Source organism: Onychomys torridus, chromosome 2, assembly GCF_903995425.1.
Source record: "Onychomys torridus chromosome 2, mOncTor1.1, whole genome shotgun sequence".
NCBI classification, from domain to species: Eukaryota; Metazoa; Chordata; class Mammalia; order Rodentia; family Cricetidae; genus Onychomys; species Onychomys torridus.
Window position 1 is genome coordinate 140,799,033 of NC_050444.1, and position 17,445 is coordinate 140,816,477.

General features: G+C 48.8%; 1 protein-coding gene across 4 annotated transcripts in view; it reads left to right on the plus strand.

Moving 5' to 3' along the window:
• Dlgap3 (DLG associated protein 3) overlaps nt 1–17,445 on the plus strand; it is a 67,918-nt gene that overhangs the window by 31,392 nt on the left and 19,081 nt on the right. For all 4 annotated transcript variants that reach the window (XM_036177465.1, XM_036177463.1, XM_036177464.1 and 1 more), the window contains exons 4-8: nt 412–617; nt 885–957; nt 14,790–15,003; nt 15,174–15,487; nt 15,865–15,950. In XM_036177465.1, the coding sequence (XP_036033358.1) occupies nt 412–617; nt 885–957; nt 14,790–15,003; nt 15,174–15,487; nt 15,865–15,950 (893 nt within the window). The remainder of the gene's footprint in view (nt 1–411; nt 618–884; nt 958–14,789; nt 15,004–15,173; nt 15,488–15,864; nt 15,951–17,445) is intronic.

Consider the following 17,445-nt stretch of genomic DNA (forward strand, 5'->3'; position numbering starts at 1 on the left):
TCCTTGAGAGCTGGGAGAGAGCCAGAGGATGGGGGAGTGGAAGCATATTAAAAGGATGAAGAGGATGGGCGAAAGGTACAGGTGAGGTGATGCTGGGTGTATGGGGATATGATTGACAGGCCACTCAGGCCTCTGGTCTTCAGTGTCTTGGCGTCATCTGAGATGTCACCCAGAGGCTCTTTAGCTGACCTTTCAATGAATGGCTAAAGGTCTCTGGAGGATGATGCAGCAACCCCCACAAGGGAGAGGAACACCCTAAGACATCCCCTCTAGGTCCTTTGTGCATACTCTCCAGTGTGGCTTGCTCCCCAGCAGGGCAGAGCGCCTCTCACTGGCGGTGGGAGGAAGAACACCCTCTCCTCCACGCTGAAGGATGGCGAGTCTGAGAGATAGAGGCTCTTGTCCTTGCAGGTGCCGCAAGATGACTGGGGGGGTTACCCCACGGGTGGCAAGGATGGGGAGATCCCCTGCCGCAGGATGCGGAGCGGCAGCTACATCAAAGCCATGGGGGATGAGGAGAGTGGAGATTCGGACGGTAGCCCCAAGACATCTCCCAAAGCACTCGCCCGCCGCTTTGCCTCCCGCCGCTCTTCCAGCGTGGACACAGCCAGGATCAAGTAAGGATGGTGGTGGTGGTGGTGGTGGTGGTGGTGGTGGTGGTGGTGGTGGTGGTGTGTGTGTGTGTGTGTGTGTCAGGGATGACTCGGGGTTCCTGCAGGGACAGTCCCTACTCTCTGACTTCCAGTTTCTTTTGTGGTGGGAGGAGAAGAGTGCTTGTACCCAAAGTCTCCTGGGGAGTTTCTTTGGGGAGGCCCTAATGTTATCATGCCCACTCTCCCCCTCCTAGCATACTCCCATTCCGACTGGGCATTTGCCTTTTTCAGCTGCTGTGTCCCACCCCGGATCCATCCCCGGAGTTCCATCCCTGGCTATAGCCGCTCCCTCACAACTGGACAGGTAGGGAGTGGCCCTGCGTACCCGGAGGGAAGGGTAAGAAAGGGAAGCGCTGTGCTCTCTCTACGCTGTAACACCAGTCTATCCGTGGAGAGAAAGCAAGCCTGGCAAGTTCTGGGCAAGCCCTGAAGCCTGCCTGTGACTTCAGAGCTTCTTGGGCTGGGAATCCCCAAGAACCCACCAAGTGTGCTCCAAGTGTGAGCATGTGCAGAAGGACAGCATCATTTCTCTGCGACTCTCCAGCCCTCCTCAGGCCTGACTGCACCCGACTCCTAAGTGAGAGGTACAGACAAGGCAGAGAGAGGCAGAGCTGAAGTCTCCCAGGCCGCCTGGGCCTGAGTTCTGCTGCCATGACCACCACTCCCATGGACTACATTCCCTTTCAACACTCTGTTTCCTCATCTTTGAAATGATAAGGGTAAGCCAGAAATGACAGCACATGCTTGTAATCCCAGCACTCTGGACAACCTTGGCACGTGTGAAGGGAAGGTGGGCAAGATTCAAGGCCAACCTTGGCCACATAGTAAGACTCTGATCTCAGAGAAACAAAACCAAAGGACAGTGTTAGTGTTAGATAACTCTCAGGGGATTTGTGGGGGCTAGTAGAAAACAACATTGAAATACAAGGTACTGGCCCCAGACCAATGTTTTATAAAATTGAGTTCCAATGCTGGAGTTCCAGTGTAGCTCAGTTAGCAAAGTGCTTGCCTCCCATTCACAAAGACCTGGGTTTGATTCCACTGAGGCACATGCCTGTCTCAGCAGACAGATCAAAAGTTCAAGGCCATCCTCAGTTACTTAGCAAGTTGGAGGCCAGTCTAGGGTACAGGAAACCCTATCTGAAAGAGAAGAAAGTGATTTCTTTTTTTTCTTTTTTTTTGCCAGAGCTGAGGACTGAACCCAGGGCCTTGTGCTTGCTAGGCAAGCACTCTACCACTGAGCTAAATCCCCAACCCCAAGAAAGTGATTTCTATACCTAAGTGTAGGCCTGCCTTTTCATTAAATGGAGGCAGTGGTACTTACCAACTGAGTGACCTGGGGCAAGTTACATGACTTTTGAGCCCCTTCCTTCCCTTTTTAAAAATAGGCATCATAATAGCATTCTTGGCACCTAGCCAGTGCTCAATAAAGGTTAGCTATTTTTACTGTTTACTGGGGGGTGCAGGGAGAGCAATGCAAAAGCCATGCAGAAGACCGTCCATCGACTCCTATTGTGAGCCTCGGCAGTCTCTCGGAAGCCCTTCCTTTGTTCCATTTCCTGAATCGGATTCTGATTTGGCACAGCTGCCTCTCTGCATCAAGCCAGCCTCTGTCCCTGGTGCCACTCGTTAATGCCAGGTCTTCGTGTTCCTTGACCATCGGTGACGTCTAACATAGTGGATGACCCTACTTCCTGGAACACTTTTCTCTGGTGGCTCTTTGGACACCACACTCCCTCCACCTCCCCCGACTGCTGATTCTTATCTGTGTCCCTCTCAGGATGTCACCACTGGAGTTTTCCAGGGCTCTGTCCCTGCTCTGCTGTGTATACCCACTCCGTAGGTGATCTCATCCAGGCTTGTAGCTTTGAATATTACTGAGAGCCTATTGACTCCCAGATACATAACTCCAGCCCAAAGCCTCCCTGAGATGCCAGGCATGTACGTGGAACTGTGTACTGGAACACACTTGGATGGTTGGTGCAGACACCCCCATTCTCCTCCCCCCAGATCTCTGCTCCACCCACTGCCATCTCCTTTTCAGATAATGGCAGTTTTATTTTTCTAGGACGTATGGTCCGAAAGCCCAAAGTCAGCCTTTTTTGGTCTTCCTTCCTTCCTTCCCTCCCTTCCTCCTTCCCTCCCTCCTTCCTTCCCTTCTGGAGCTGTGAGTGAACCCAGTGCCTTACTCATGTTGAGCACACACTCCATCATAGAGCTGTACCCCCAATCCATGAAATCAGACTGTTCTCTCTGCTATACGTGCCCTATCCTTTGGTCCTTCAGCCCATCCTCTTCACGGTATTTCCAGGCTCCATCCACCCTTCACCACCTGCACTGCAGTCCCCAAGGGCTTGGTCGGGGCTGTTGCTCTGCCTTCTTGTTGGTCTTCCGTGTTAGTCCTGACGCCAACTCATTCTCTGTCAGTATAGCAGAACAATTCTTTAAAAATATAACTCCAGCTGTTTGCCTTTCTGCTCAGAGTAGCCACCCAGGGCTTTATTGGGGTTTACAAAGCCTTGTCTGAGCTGGCCAGTGTTTCCTTCTGTTCATCTCTTAGCTCTGTTCCCTTCCCCTCCTTCCCCACACTGCCCCCGCCTGCTCCCCAGACATGGAAGCTGGACTCCTGCCTCAGGACTTCAGCATTTGTTCCTGCCTGGGTGTCCCCTCCCAGACTCTCCTGTGGACCACTCTTCACGTTCTTTTTTTTTTTTTTTTTTCCAGCTCTTTTCCAACTGTTCTGAAATTTGAATCTAAACCTTCCAAACATTTCCTATTCCTCGCCTTCCTCCTCCCTCTCTCTTCCTCCTACTTTACATTATCTAACAGTGTATATACTTGGCATATTTCTCCTGGAGGTGTGACTTGGAGTCTTTGCTTTACAGAAGAGGAGAGTGAGGCTCAAAGCGCCAGAGATGCTGTCTTGTTATCCCTAATGATGCTTTTTCCTCCCGAGTGGATTTTTCTCTTTAGTATCTGCCTTGAACATCTTTTTCCATCTTTGGCTTTAAAGTGTTTTGTCCCATATGTTTCAGGTATGTCTTTTGAAATAGTTTCTGAATAGAATTGCCCTTACATCCATTTGATAATTGCCTGAGAGTTTTGTACATTTATATTTGTTGTGGTTGCTGATACACTTGGATTTATTTCTGTCATGTTACTTTGCAAGCCTTCCATTTATCCTGCCGGGGTAAGGGAGTGCATGCTGGGGCGCACGTGTGGAGGGCGGCTGGCAACATGGAGGAAGAATCAGTTCTCTTCTTCCTTTGTGTGGATCCTAGAGGTTGAACTTAGGTTGTCAAGCGTAGTGGCAAAGCCTTCACCTGATGAGCCGACTTGCCTGGTTCTGGCCAGTGTTTTAATGGTGCTTTTCTTCCTTCCTTTATGTCTGTCTGTCGGTCTGTCTTTCATCTTTGTTGTGATAGGGTCTCACAGTAGCCCAGGCTGGCCTATAACTTGCTGTGTAGCTCAGGCTGGCTTTGAACTTGTGACCACCCTCCTGCCTCAGCCTCCTGAGGGCTGATGACAGGTTTATATCACCCCACCCAGCAGAGCTGGTGCTTTTCTGTTCCTTGGCTGCCGACTTTGGATTGATTGAGTTTGCTTTTCTCCTCCCTCTGCCAGATCCCACGCTGGCTTGACAGTTACATATTCCGTTTTAATCTTTATGGTTACTCCTGTAATTTTAATGTGCATACTTGACTTAGTCTGAAGCCGACAAGGTTTCCTACTCTCGCTCTGAATAATGCAAAGTCCTTAGGGTGATTTAATTTTGATGACCTCCTCCTTTTCTTTTTTAAGCCATAGGAATTCATTTGGGGACAGAGAGAGTAAGTACCTTTAGCTCAGTGATGGGATACTTCCCAGCATAAATGAGGCCCCGGGTTCTCTCCCCAATGCCCACACAAAAACATAATTTTCCTGACATTCTAGATGCTGGAAATGGAGTGTTAAGATGTCAGCCACGGAGCTTTCCTCTGTTGAGGGACTTGTGTTCAGATTTTGTTTGAAGAAAAGGCATTTGAGTGCTGTGGTTATTATTATATCCATTGATTATTTGTTTGTTTATGTGCATTTGCCTGCGTGTGTGCTACGGCACACATGTGGAGGCCGGAGGACAACTTGGGAGAGTCTGTTCTCTTTCTACCACGTGGGTTCTGAGGTAATCAGACTCGGTGGTGGCAGTCACCTTCACCCACTGTACCACCTCACAGTGTGCAGGCACTCTCTCTCTCCCTCTCTCTCAGTACTAGGGCCTTACACGTGCTGGGAGCGTGTTGTACTATTGCATTATATCCCAGAATTCTTTTGTTTTTACTTTTTAAAATTGTATTTTTATTTTAGTGTGTATGTGTGTCTGTCCGTGTGTGTGTGTGTGTGTGTGTGTGTGTGTGTGTGTGTGTGTGTGTGTGTTTGTGTGTGTGTGTGTGTCCTTCAGTGTGTGCATGTGGAGGTCAGAGGACAGCTTGTGGGAGTCAGACCTTTCTGTCATGTGGATTCCACAGATTGAACCCAAGTCATCAGGCATGGTGACACGCCTTCACCTGCTCAGCCATCACCAGCCGCCAGAAGTCTTTTAATTTTTTTTTTAGAGAAATGATTTTTGTTATTGATGTTGTTGTTGTTGTTTGTTGTTTTTTGTTTTTGTTTTTGGTTTTTGAGACAGGGTTTCTCTGTGTAGCTTTGCGCCTTTCCTGGAACTCACTCTGTAGCCCAGGCTGGCCTCAAACTCACAGAGATCCGCCTGACTCTGCCTCCCGAGTGCTGGGATTAAAGGCATGCACCACCACCACCCGGCTTGTTTGTTTTTGAGACAGTTTCTTTATGTAGGTTTGACTGTCCTGGAACTCACTCTGTAGATTAGGCTGGCCTTGAACACAGAGATCCACCTGTCTCTGCCTTCCGAGTGCTGGGATTAAAGTCGTGTGACACCACCGTCTTTCTAAGTAGGTCTTGAAGTCACTCTCCTCCTCCCCCAATCTCTTGAGCAGTTGATTTGATCGTCCTGCACTGCCAGACCCCGATAAATCACATTAAATTTAATGGAGGTATATTTCATGGAATTTTTTCCCAAAGTTTTTGTTTTATTATAAAATAGAAAGCTTTGCGTAGGCCAAGATGACAACAAAATTAATGTCTCTTGCATTTTTATTTTAGGCTTATGATCCATCGGGAGGGTGTTTTTTGGGGGAGGGCATGTGACATTTGATTTTCTTTTTTTGAGAATCTACACAAGGGTCTCAGGCTGGTTTCAAATTCAGTGTATAGCTGAGGATGATCCTGAACTTCTGAACCTCCTGCTTCTACCTCCTGAGTGCTGGGGTGACAGGCCTGTATTGTACCACTGTGCTTGGTTCTATGCAGTCCTGTGGATGGAGCCCTGGGCTTCATGCATGCTAGGAAGGCACTCTGCCGACTGAGCGCACTCCCGGATCTTATTAGTTTTTACATTCCTTTTTTTCTAGTTTTTTGAGACAGGGTTTCTCTGTGTAGCCCTGGCTGTCCTGGAACTCACCCTGTAGACCAGGCTGGCTTCGAACTCACAGAGATCCGCCTGGCTCTGTCTCCCGAGTGCTGGGATGAAAGGCGTGTGCCACCACCGCCCGGCTGTCTTTGCACTGTTACTCCTGTCATCCATGCCCTTGTCATCGACCCTTTTCCATGTCATTCTTGCTTCCTGTATGAATCCCCTAAAGTGTATTCTCCAGTTTTTCCAGTGACTGTTGGTAGCAAGCTCTGACTGATCGATGTGATTTTTCTTATTGGGGACATCCAGGCCAGTGTTGGCCCCGCTCATTGTCTGATAGCAAGAAGTCTGCTGCAACGTGGCTGTCCTTGTGTGTAATCCCCATTTTTCTCTGGTTGCTCTGGAGAGTTTGTTCAGACTTTGGTGTCTGCACTTTTACTGTGATGTACTCGTGTATTTGTGGGTATACTTCCTAAATCTGAGGATTTGTGCCTTTCATGGATTTTGGAAAATTCCCTTTCCTCTCTCTTACTATTTGCCAGTACACTCCTACCCCTAACCTCCACCTCTGCCTAGTAACTGACAATCAACCTATAGTCGTGCACGCATTGGACAAATACTCTACACCTTCAGGCCTCTCTCTCCCTCCCTGCCTCCCTCCCGCCTGCCCTTCCTCTCTCTTGGTTCAGTGGTAGTAAGTACCTTTAAATCCCAGCACCAGGGACAGAGGAAGGCTCTCCTTGGAGGCCAGACTGTTCTACACAGCAAGTTCAAGGCCAGCTAGGGCTACATAGTGAGACCTTGTCTGAACAAAAATTCTTTTCTTTTTGAGATGAAGAATTTTGAATTTGTTCAAGGCTGGCCTTGAACTCATTATGTAGCCCAGGTGGGTCTTGAATTTATGGTCCCTCTGCCCCAGCTTCCTGAGTGGCTGGAGTTATAAGGCTCTGCTACCATGCCTGCCTGGTTTATGAGGTGAGGGAGGTTGAACCCAGGTTGTCTTGGGGGATAAGCAAGCACTCTACTAATGAGCTACACTGAGGCCTTTGACCATGACTTCTTTAAGTTTTTGTTCCCCACCCACCCACCTTCTCTTTCTCTTCCCTTTCCTCCTCCTTCCTCTTTCGGGTCTCCCATCACATGTGTGTCGATGTGCTTGCTGTTGTCCCGTGCGTCTCCAAGGCTTGCTCATTCTAGTCTATAGTTTTCTCCTCTCCACTCTCTGGACTGGACAGTCTGGATTGGTTTGTCTTCAGGTTTGCTGATCGTGTCTTATACTAAACCTCTCTGTGGAACTTTTCATTTCAGTTATTGTACTTTTCAGCTCTTAAGTGTGTATTTGTTTCTTTTCTTAATTTCTACAAATTCATTGCTTGTGTGATGTCCATATGTATGTATGGTGTGTGTGTATTTTGATGCACACACATGCTACAGTGCACATGTGCAGGCCAGAGGGAAGCTTTACAGAGCTGGTTCTATCCTTTCTCCTTTCTTTGGGTTCCAGGGTTGGAAGGAGGGTAGCCAGACCTGCTTGGCAAGCCTTCACCTCCTGAGTCATCTCACTGGCTCCCCTATTTGTTTCTTTTTTAAAACCAAATTAATAATAGTAAGGGCCAGAGAGATGGCTTAGCACTTAATGGAGCATATTGCTCTTGCAGAGGACCCAAGTTTGGTTCTCAGAGCCTACATCTTGCTGTAATTACAGTGCACTAGGGGATCCAATGCTTTCTTCTGGCCTCTGACACCACCTGACTGCACATTTACATATAATTAAATAATAATAATAATAATAATAATAATAATAATAATAATAATAATAATAAACAGGCTGGATATAGTGATGCATGCCTATAGTTCTGGAAAGCCAATACAGGATAATGTGTTCAGTGTCAACCTGCACTACCTAGTGAGTTTAAGGCTAGCCTGGTACTCCCAGGAGACCCTGGAGTCTAAACTCCTCCTCCTCTCCATTTGTATATTGTGACTTCTGTCCATGAAATCATTGTCAGTCTTTAAACATGGCTTCCTTTAGCTCTTTGAATATGATTATAATAACTACTTTGTTGTTTGGGTGTGATAAACCCAACCATTTATACTTTCTTCTTTATTTTCATGACATAATATTTTGTTGAATATGGAGCATTTTAGGTAATATAGTGTGACAATTCTGGGCTCTTATTTTACTTCCCAAAGATTGCTGTTGCTTTGTTTCTTTGTGTTAATTCCTGGAGTAAACCTGTGAAATCTGCTTCTCCTGCAACACACAGCCTCTGATGTCCTCACTTTTTTTTTTTTTTTTTTTCTTTTGCTTTTTAAACCTTGTTTCCTAGAGATTGCTCTGGTGTCTGCATAGCTTTGTTTTGGCCAAAGATTGGGTAGACGTTGTCCTTGAAACCCTTAAGCCAGTGAGGTTTCCTCTTTCAGTCTGTTTGTTTTCAAGCCTTTTCCGGCTTCACTCATCACCGGGGGCTCTTGTGTTTCCTGTGCACATGTGTGCAGATTTCACTGCCGAGGGACATTGGGGTGGGGGATCTGTGATGGTGTACAGGTTCTCAGACCCTTCTCTGTAGCATTCCCAGAATTCTCTGGAAAAGATCAGGCCAGGACCAGTGGGATGGTTCAAGCGGTCCTTGAGTAAATCCCCGGGGCCCACATAAAGATGGACAAAGAAAATTGATGATGCTCTTGTCCTCTGACCCCCACACCTGTGCCGAGGCACAAATGTGCATACACATTATGTACATACAACAATAGACACATTTTAAAAATAGCAGTCTTGTCAGCCAGTCTGTTGCCAGCCCCACAGCCTAGCATTGCTGCTGGCCTTCTGCTCATGACACTGTGACACCACTGTACCTGATAATGCTCCAAGTTCAGGGGGCCTCTGGTAGTGGCCACAGAGCGGCCATTTTGATAGCCTGCTGCTGGAGTCCAGCAGCCCTGAAAGCTGGGGCCTTGGCGAATGGGAGCATGACCGGAGCCCTACCTTCTCACCTGAAGCTCGGTGATTTTCACAATACATCTGTACCCTCTTGAGTGCCTTTGATCCACCTTCAGAGTGACACAATTGGTTGTTCCTGACAGCTGTGTCCGTCTTTAGAGCTGTCTGGGGAGTAGGGTTTGTTGTTCTTATTCTGTTTTGTCTGAAGTCATGAGGAAGTCTGGGGAATTCCCAGCCAATGTCATCTCTTAAAACATTGCCTTCCCCACAGTCCCAGTGACTCCATCTGGCGCTCCTGTGAGTTGTATCTGGGACCTTGCTTGCACGCCTCTCAGCCTTCCATTCCTGTTCCTTGTCTCTTTGCCACCCTCTGCTTTGTATTGTCACCCTATTAAAATTTCTTCTATTGTTTTCTGTGGACTATTAGCTTATAACTCGGGCTTTAAATTTCACGAGTTTTTTTTTTTTTTTTTTTTTTTAAAGAAATTTCTTGGAGTTCTTTTTCAAATCTTTAATATGTACCCTCCCAGCCAACTTTTTGTTCTTGCTTTTATTTATTTATTTTACATACCTACAACAGTTCCCTCCCCCCACCTCCTTTCTATCCACCCATCCCCCATACACTCCTCAGAAAGGTTAAGGCCTCCCATGGAAGTCAACAAAGCATGGCATATCAAGTTGAGGCAGGACCAGTTGCTTATGTTTTTTCTAATGCTGTGGGTTTTGTTGTTGTTATTTATTTGTTTTTTGAGACAGGGTCTCATGTAGCTCAGGCTGGTGTAGAACAGAACTGTAGTGGAAGATGACCTTGAACTCTTGATCCTCCAGCCTCCACCTTTGAGTGCTGGGACTACAAGCATTCACCACCATGCCACCTAGTTTTATCATTTAAATTAGAAACTATTAAACATAGTTTAATGCTGGGTGCAGTGTATCCCCAGTATTTAGGAGAATGAGGCGGGAGGATTGTTTGAGCCTTAGCATTTTGGGCCTATCCTAAGCAAAATAGAAAGAGTTGTCTTAAACAACATTATTTATCCATTGTGGTGAGCACACTTTGGAGGATTAGGAATTCAAGGCCAAGGTTGACTCCATTGTGAGTTCAAAGCCTGCCTGGGCTACAGGAAACCCTTTTTAACAACAAACAAGGAACTCCAAGCCAAAACAACAACAAAACAACCTCAAAACAAAACCAAACAAACAAAAAACTAACCACAATGCACCGTATGGTTTAAGAGATTTTATTATAGATAAGGTACCGTTAGTTGCTCTAACAGAATGTCTAGGTTCTGGCATTACTTAAAACTCAGTAACAAATTTAGTTCTTTTTTCATGTCATAGTTTGAATTAGTTATTCACTGCTACGTAATAAATCGCCTGAACACAGAGCCTTAAAAACAACATAGTTTGAATCTATTGGTTTCTATTGGCCAGAGTTCGGCTCAGCCCAGTGCACCTGCGCATGGTGTCTCACGAGGCTGCCTTTACCTGACAGCCTGGCTGGAGGAGGACTCACTTCCATGCTCACCCATCCCACGTGGCTGGTGAGAAGACTCGGTTTCTCCATGGCGATTGGGCAGCAATATAAGTTTTACCTCCTTCGTAGCAATGGTAGAGAGGGAGTGGGGGCAGAGAGATGGGAACTAAGGCGGAAGCCACTCTGTCTGCTACATTTTATATATTAGAAGTGGACCACTGTCTGAGTGGTGGCAGCGGCAGTGCATGCCTTTAATCCCAGCAGTTGGGAGGCAGAGGCAGGTGGATCTCTGTGAGTTCCAGGCCATCTTGGTCTACAGAGAGAGAGAGAGTTCCAGGACAGCCAAGACTGTTATATAGAGAAACCTTGTCTTGGAAAACAAAACAAAACACAAACAAAAAAGTGGACAACTGAGATTAGTCCACATTCCAGAGGAAGTACATGCTGTGAAGGGTGCTATTAGAGATATCCTGCATGTAGACAAGGTTACCTCCTCTTCATTGTGGCTTCTTCTGGTAAGGCCAAAGCAGCTTCAGTGAGGCATGATCTCCTGGGATACATTCTGTGGTTGTTTCTGTTACAGTAGCTCTGATCTGAGACTGCTTGATGTTAATTTTTAATCTGGGTCATGTAAGCCCATGCACAGACAGCCCTGAGTCTGGAGGAAGGCAGGTTTGTGTGTACAGCAAGGCCATGCACAGACAGCCCTGAGTCTGGAGGAAGGCAGGTTTGTGTGTACAGCAAGGCCATGCACAGACAGCCCTGAGTCTGGAGGAAGGCAGGTTTGGTGTGTACAGCAAGGCCATGCACAGACAGCCCTGAGTCTGGAGGAAGGCAGGTTTGGTGTGTACAGCAAGGCCATGCATAGACAACCCTGAGGCTGGAGGAAGGCAGGTTTGTGTGTACAGCAAGGCCATGCATAGACAGCCCTGAGGCTGTAGGAAGGCAGGTTTGTGTCTATAGCTTCTTAGAGGATTTGCCTCCTTTCCTCTCTCTGGCATCTCAGCTACAGACTGGCTCCCTTGTCATGAATGAGCCTATGGTGATGATTGATAGTATTTTTTTCTAGTCTACATTATCATCAAAGGTTTATGAAGGTTCTAATTTCTGCTTCTCATTTGGGCATCACACAGGCCCAAAGCCTCATTCCAGCACCAGAATGGGTGTTAAAACTTAAACCTTTGGTTGCTCAGACCAGTAGCCCCTGCTTCCAACCTTCCGCCTCCACCAGGCTGTTTGCAGCATTGGCACACACAGTTCATATTCTGATTTTCCAGGCTCCTCTTTGCATTTGTCCCCTGGGGACTGATCTTGCTTTCTTGTGAGCTCAGCTATGCATATAAAACAGTGCTGGTTATGTTTCATCCAATGTTGCGGACTGCTTTGAAATAGGAGGTGTTTTCAAGGGTTAGCTAAAACAAATAACATCAGGTGTCCAGGATATTGCCTGGTCCCCAGCTGGACCCACCGACTCTAGCATGGACAATTTCCAATTAGACCCAGACATAGTATTTTCTCTCTGTGTCTCGTGTGCTTGGAAACAGCTGTCGACTCTGACTCAGGCTGAGGTCAGGCTGAGGACCTTATTTCCCAAGAGGACTCCCTTTAACTCTCCTGCAAGTGGGTATTGGAGAAGTGGGTGGAAGTCCATGTAGGGAGTATTCACAGTAAAATGTTATCATTTGATAATCATAAATAGTACAGGTCAGCTCGTGGACCATGTTCCTTGGAGTCTATGTGTCCCTGTGGTTTCCTTGGACCTGATTTTTGTTGGGACCAAGTTACCTCCTGGCCAGTCCTATTGGAAGATGGGGACTGCTTACTCTCCCTCTAACTATTCCCTGTCTGCTTTGGATGGAGTTCATTCTGAGTATATCTGTGGGTGGAATTTTAAGGGCCTTGGAACCCCTGGGACAGAGAAGCCTCTCATTCTGAGTGGTCTTGTCAACATTATCCAAGACACTCTTGCTGCTGCTCATAATAGTAGCCAGTGTTTATTGAGCATCTACTGTGTGCCTCATGCTTTACACACAGAAGAGGCTAGAGGTAAATGCAGAGCATTGGAGTTTCAGAGATTCCTTCCATCTCGGAGGCCCCAACAACTCAAGCCCAGAATACCCAGAACTCTAGGGTTAGGTCAGCTCTCCTATGTTCCAGGCAGAATTCTTTAGGTTGGGTAGTTTCAGTGGGGAGTGCCTTAAGTCCAGGAATAGCAGTTAGTTTAGCTCCCGCATTTCAGGAGGTACCCTGGCACCTGCTGTCTTGGATGCCATGGAGAGGAGGACTGAACCAGGTACAGGAATCGTGGGAGAGCTGCTGCTGGGGACTTAACTGCTTCAGGATCTAGAAGCTGCACAGTGTTTGGACTTGTGCACACTGGGAAAGACCACAGGAAGAAATCCAAACAGTTGTGTGTCATTCCTTGGGTCTACACGAGAGTCGCTGAGTCTCCCCAGCAGTTGTGGTTCTAAGTATCCAGGCAGCAAAAGCAGAGAGTGGCATCTCTAGCTTGAGTGGAGGTCCCACAATCCAGGATATTCTGATGGCCAGCCAGCTTTACAGGGAACCCATGAAATAAGGTGTTGCAGTTCAGTATTACTGCCTGCCAGATGTGTGCCCTTGGACAGCGTGTCTGCTTCTTTGAGCCTTCATCTGCCCGTTGGTAGATGGTGCTGGAGGTGCTTGCTGTAGTCAAAGCAGAGAGTCTAGAGGAATCTCATATCACTGAAGAGGCCGGGTCAGGGAAACACTGAGCTGCGTTTTCTCCAGGGACCATGCTACTCTTTCAGGTTTGTGAAATCTCTGCACATCGCTGTGGTGACATGAATCTTTCCAGGGAGTATCACAAAATGTACTTGTTATTATAGTGCCCCTAGACTATTTTTAAGAGCCTTGTCCATGACTCCGCCCAGTGGCCTCTGCACAACCATCAGCAAGGGGTTTGCTCTTGGGCTCCGTAATGGCAGTGTTGTAGTTCTTATGAACAACTAGCCTGTGCTTACCAGGTAGTGCTGGGACATCTGCATGCCACCGAGGGTTCATACTGTGCCAGTGTCTGCTCCAAACGCCTTAGGTGTCTCTATCAGTCCTTTCAGTAGCCCCAAGCTAGTGCCGTTAGTGCACCCATTGGACAGGTGAGCAAACTGAAGCCCCCAGACTTTCATATTCCCAGGTTACACTTCTAGGATGTGGCAGATCTTGAGTCTACATTGTGGCCCGTGGAGGAATCTCCAGGCTTTGGCTGAATGGCAGCTCACAGTCAAGTTCATATCCATGCAGAGTGATGTTTGGGTTTTGTACCTGTGCTGCGTTATAGACGTAGCCATGAACGTGAGGACAGGGCAGTGGTTGTTGGGTTAAATGAGAACCATAGTTAGTAGGTGTGTGTAGCAGGGAGAGGCTTGGGATACTTGTAGGTTGGTAACTTGGTTCCATTACCCGTCAGTTCCCAACCTGACTTTTGGCAAAGGTCTCTCTATTATTGCTTTCAATCAGTTCATAGCCAAGCATGGTGATGAACACACATGATCCCAACACTGGGGAGACTGAGGCAGGAGGATTGCTATGAGTTTTGATGCCAGCCTGGGTGACAAGGAGCTTGGTCTTAGAAAAACAACAAACAAACAAAGCTAAAACAAAGTCATAGTAAAAAGTGTTTACTCCGGGCTGGAGAGATGGCTCAGTGGTTAAGAGCACCGGCTGCTCTTCCAGAGGTCCTGAGTTCAATTCCCAGCACCCACATGGTGCCTCACAACCATCTGTAGTGAGATCTGGTGCCCTCTTCTGGCCTGCAGGCATACATTCAGGCAAACACTGTGTACATAATAAATAAGTCTTTTAAAAAAAAAAGTGTTTACTCCAGCAGACTGCTCTGTGCCCAGAAGCTGTCCAGGAGGGCAGATATTAGTTCCTGGTTCCCTCTGCCAGGATCAAGTGAGTGAAAAGGTGAGGGATGGGACCAGGTGGAGGAGCAAATGTGGAGGTCTGGAGTCTGGTGTACAGCATCCCTGAAGGGAGGTGTAGGTGGGCGATTGTGTGTCTAAAGGAAGAATGGACCAGAGTGGCCCCAAGGCAGGCCTGGGGAACCTCCTGCCCCCATATGGAGGAGAGTCGTGCAGAGCCATGCATGGTCTCTGTGACCTCGGTGTGCTTCAAAGCAAAGCAAAGCAAAGCAAAGCTCTTAGTTGACCCTGGCCTATCCCATCATCTCAATAGAAATCCTCCTGGTCTTTCTCCCCCCCCGCCCCCCAGCTCAGCGAGGAGTTCAACCAGCAGCTGGAGGCCGTGTGCGGGTCCGTGTTTGGGGAGCTTGAGTCCCAGGCTGTGGACGCCCTGGACCTGCCCGGCTGTTTCCGCATGCGGAGCCACAGCTACCTCCGGGCCATCCAGGCCGGCTGCTCTCAAGATGACGACTGCCTACCCCTCCTTGCTGCCCCTGCCTCTGTCTCAGGGAGGCCCGGCTCCTGTAAGTATGTCTTCTTCTCTTTGCCCGGGCCGCCAATTGCATAGATCGCTCCTCTCTCCGGGTCTGATTAGACCGGAAGTGGTCCTTGGCCGGAGAGTCCATTGTACCACGTGGGTGTGGCAGTGTGGGGATGATGGGCAACCATCTCCATCCTGCATCCTTGTTTGCAGCCTTCAACTTTAGAAAGGCCCCGCCCCCCATCCCGACGGGAAGCCAGGCCCCACCCCGCATCTCCATCACCGCCCAGAGCAGCACCGACTCTGCCCATGAGAGCTTCACTGCAGCAGAGGGCCCAGCCCGGCGCTGTAGCTCCGCGGACGGGCTGGACGGCCCGGCCATGGGCGCACGCACCCTCGAGTTGGCGCCGGTGCCACCCCGGGCCAGCCCCAAGCCCCCCACACTCATCATTAAGACTATCCCTGGCCGGGAGGAGCTGCGGAGCCTAGCACGGCAGCGGAAGTGGCGGCCGTCCATTGGGGTGCAGGTATGGTTGGCAGTAATAGTTATCCAAGGTTCTGGACCTGCGGAGTCGGTGGGGTGGGGGGGAGACCGAAAGGGACTTCTGCATATACAGACCTTTAAACAAACAAGCAAACATCTTTCCCTGAGCTGCAAGTAGACCCGTCTTGGTCACTGATGGATGAGACTGCCTCTAAACAGTGCATCATCCTTTCCCTGGTTGGTACCCTTGGCTGAGTGCTGAGTGGCGCCCGGTGGCTTCCGTCTTGACACTTCCACTCTCTTTTGTTTGGGACTTGCCAGCTAGCTTGGTGCACAGCCACTTGTGGCCACTTTAGTCCCACGTGGATCGAGTGTTTCTTTGGCTAGCCACAGCCACTGACTCCTCCACCCTGACTCCAGGTGGAGACAATCTCAGACTCGGACACCGAGAACAGGAGCCGAAGAGAGTTCCACTCCATTGGCGTTCAGGTGGAAGAGGACAAGAGGTAGGTCACAGTGTGGGTCTCTCAGGTGTCCTTGGGGGTTGGGGATGAAGGGAAGCCAGGCCTGTGTAAAGTGTCATGTCTTTGCTAGCCTTCTGTCCTTGCACAAACTCTCTTCCTGGCGGTGATGCGTTCCTGCGTGCGTGCGTGCGTGCGTGCGTGTGTGCGTGTGTGTGTGTGTGTGTGTGTGTGTGTGTGTGTGTGTGTGTGTACTTCCATGTAGAGGCCAGAGGTCAATTTTAGGTTCCCTCCCCTTTAATTAAAAAAATGTGCATGTGTGTGGCGGGGGCGGGGTGGGGGTGGAGTGGGGTGGGGTGCGATGGTACCAATGTTGAAGATTTCCACCTTCCATCATGATTTGTGGGAATCAAACTAAGGTTATGAGGCTTTTGTGGCAAGCGCTTTTGCCCACTGAGTCATCTCACCTTGTTTTCTTGAGACAAGGTTTCCCAATGGCCTGGTGCTCACGGATGAGGCTAGGCTGACTGGCTGGCTGGCCACCGAGTCCTGGAAATCCTCCTGCCTCTGTCTTCCCAGTGCTGGAATGACAAGTACATGCCACCATACCTGGCTTTTTCACATGGGTTCTGAGAGTAAAACTGAGGTCCTGATGCGAACATAAGAAGCGCTTTACCACTGAGCTATCTCCCCATGCCTTTTTCCTGGGGAGCCAGAGTAGCTACGTGTTGTACATGATGGGGTTGCCACGGTAGCCATCAACTCTACACAGAGTGCTTGAACTCCTGCCAGTGCAGGCCATCAGAGGCTGCGGTAGAGGTGCAGTGGTCAGGGGAAGGGAAGGGGTGGTGGGGGGTGGGTTGTAGGTAGGTGCCGAGCAGGCCTCCAGCAATTGTCCTTTAACGGGGATAACAGGATTCTGCCAGTCCCTTGTTACATCCTGCGGTGTACAAGTGTATGAGCTCAAAAGAAACAAACAAACAGGAAGATTGCCTCTCATGGGTCCCTGGCAGTTATAACAACTCCTCCTCACTTGGCTCACACAAGCATTTAACCAGTAGGGGGTACCTATTATGTGCCTGAATCGGTGGTGAATCAGAGATACTAGAATTGCCAGCAGCCACTATTCTGGCATTAGGTGGCCTCAGAAACATTGCCTCCTTAATTTCCAGCTGAAGAATTAACATTGTGAGCTCTGGAGGGAGTCCTGGAAAGAGCCCTCTCTGCTCTGGGAAGCCTGTAGGGAGACACTTTCACTAATGACCAGGTGGCAACGCCACGGTGGCCCTATGTGTCCTCTAGGCTGCAGTACAGGCTGGCGGCCCCCAGTATGGTGGTAGGGAACCTTCTTGGCAAAGGGCTCCGAGGGCTTTCATGGCAATCGAAGTCATTAAGGCCATATCCATGGTGGGAACGATGTGATAGCTGTTCCCAGGCACCTTGCCGGGCTTTCCAACCCTCCCAGGGATATTGCAGTCTCTGGGAAGCCCTGGATTGGCCTTGTCTGAGTGCCTGGTCAAGTCCTGGGTTTCCTAGGGAG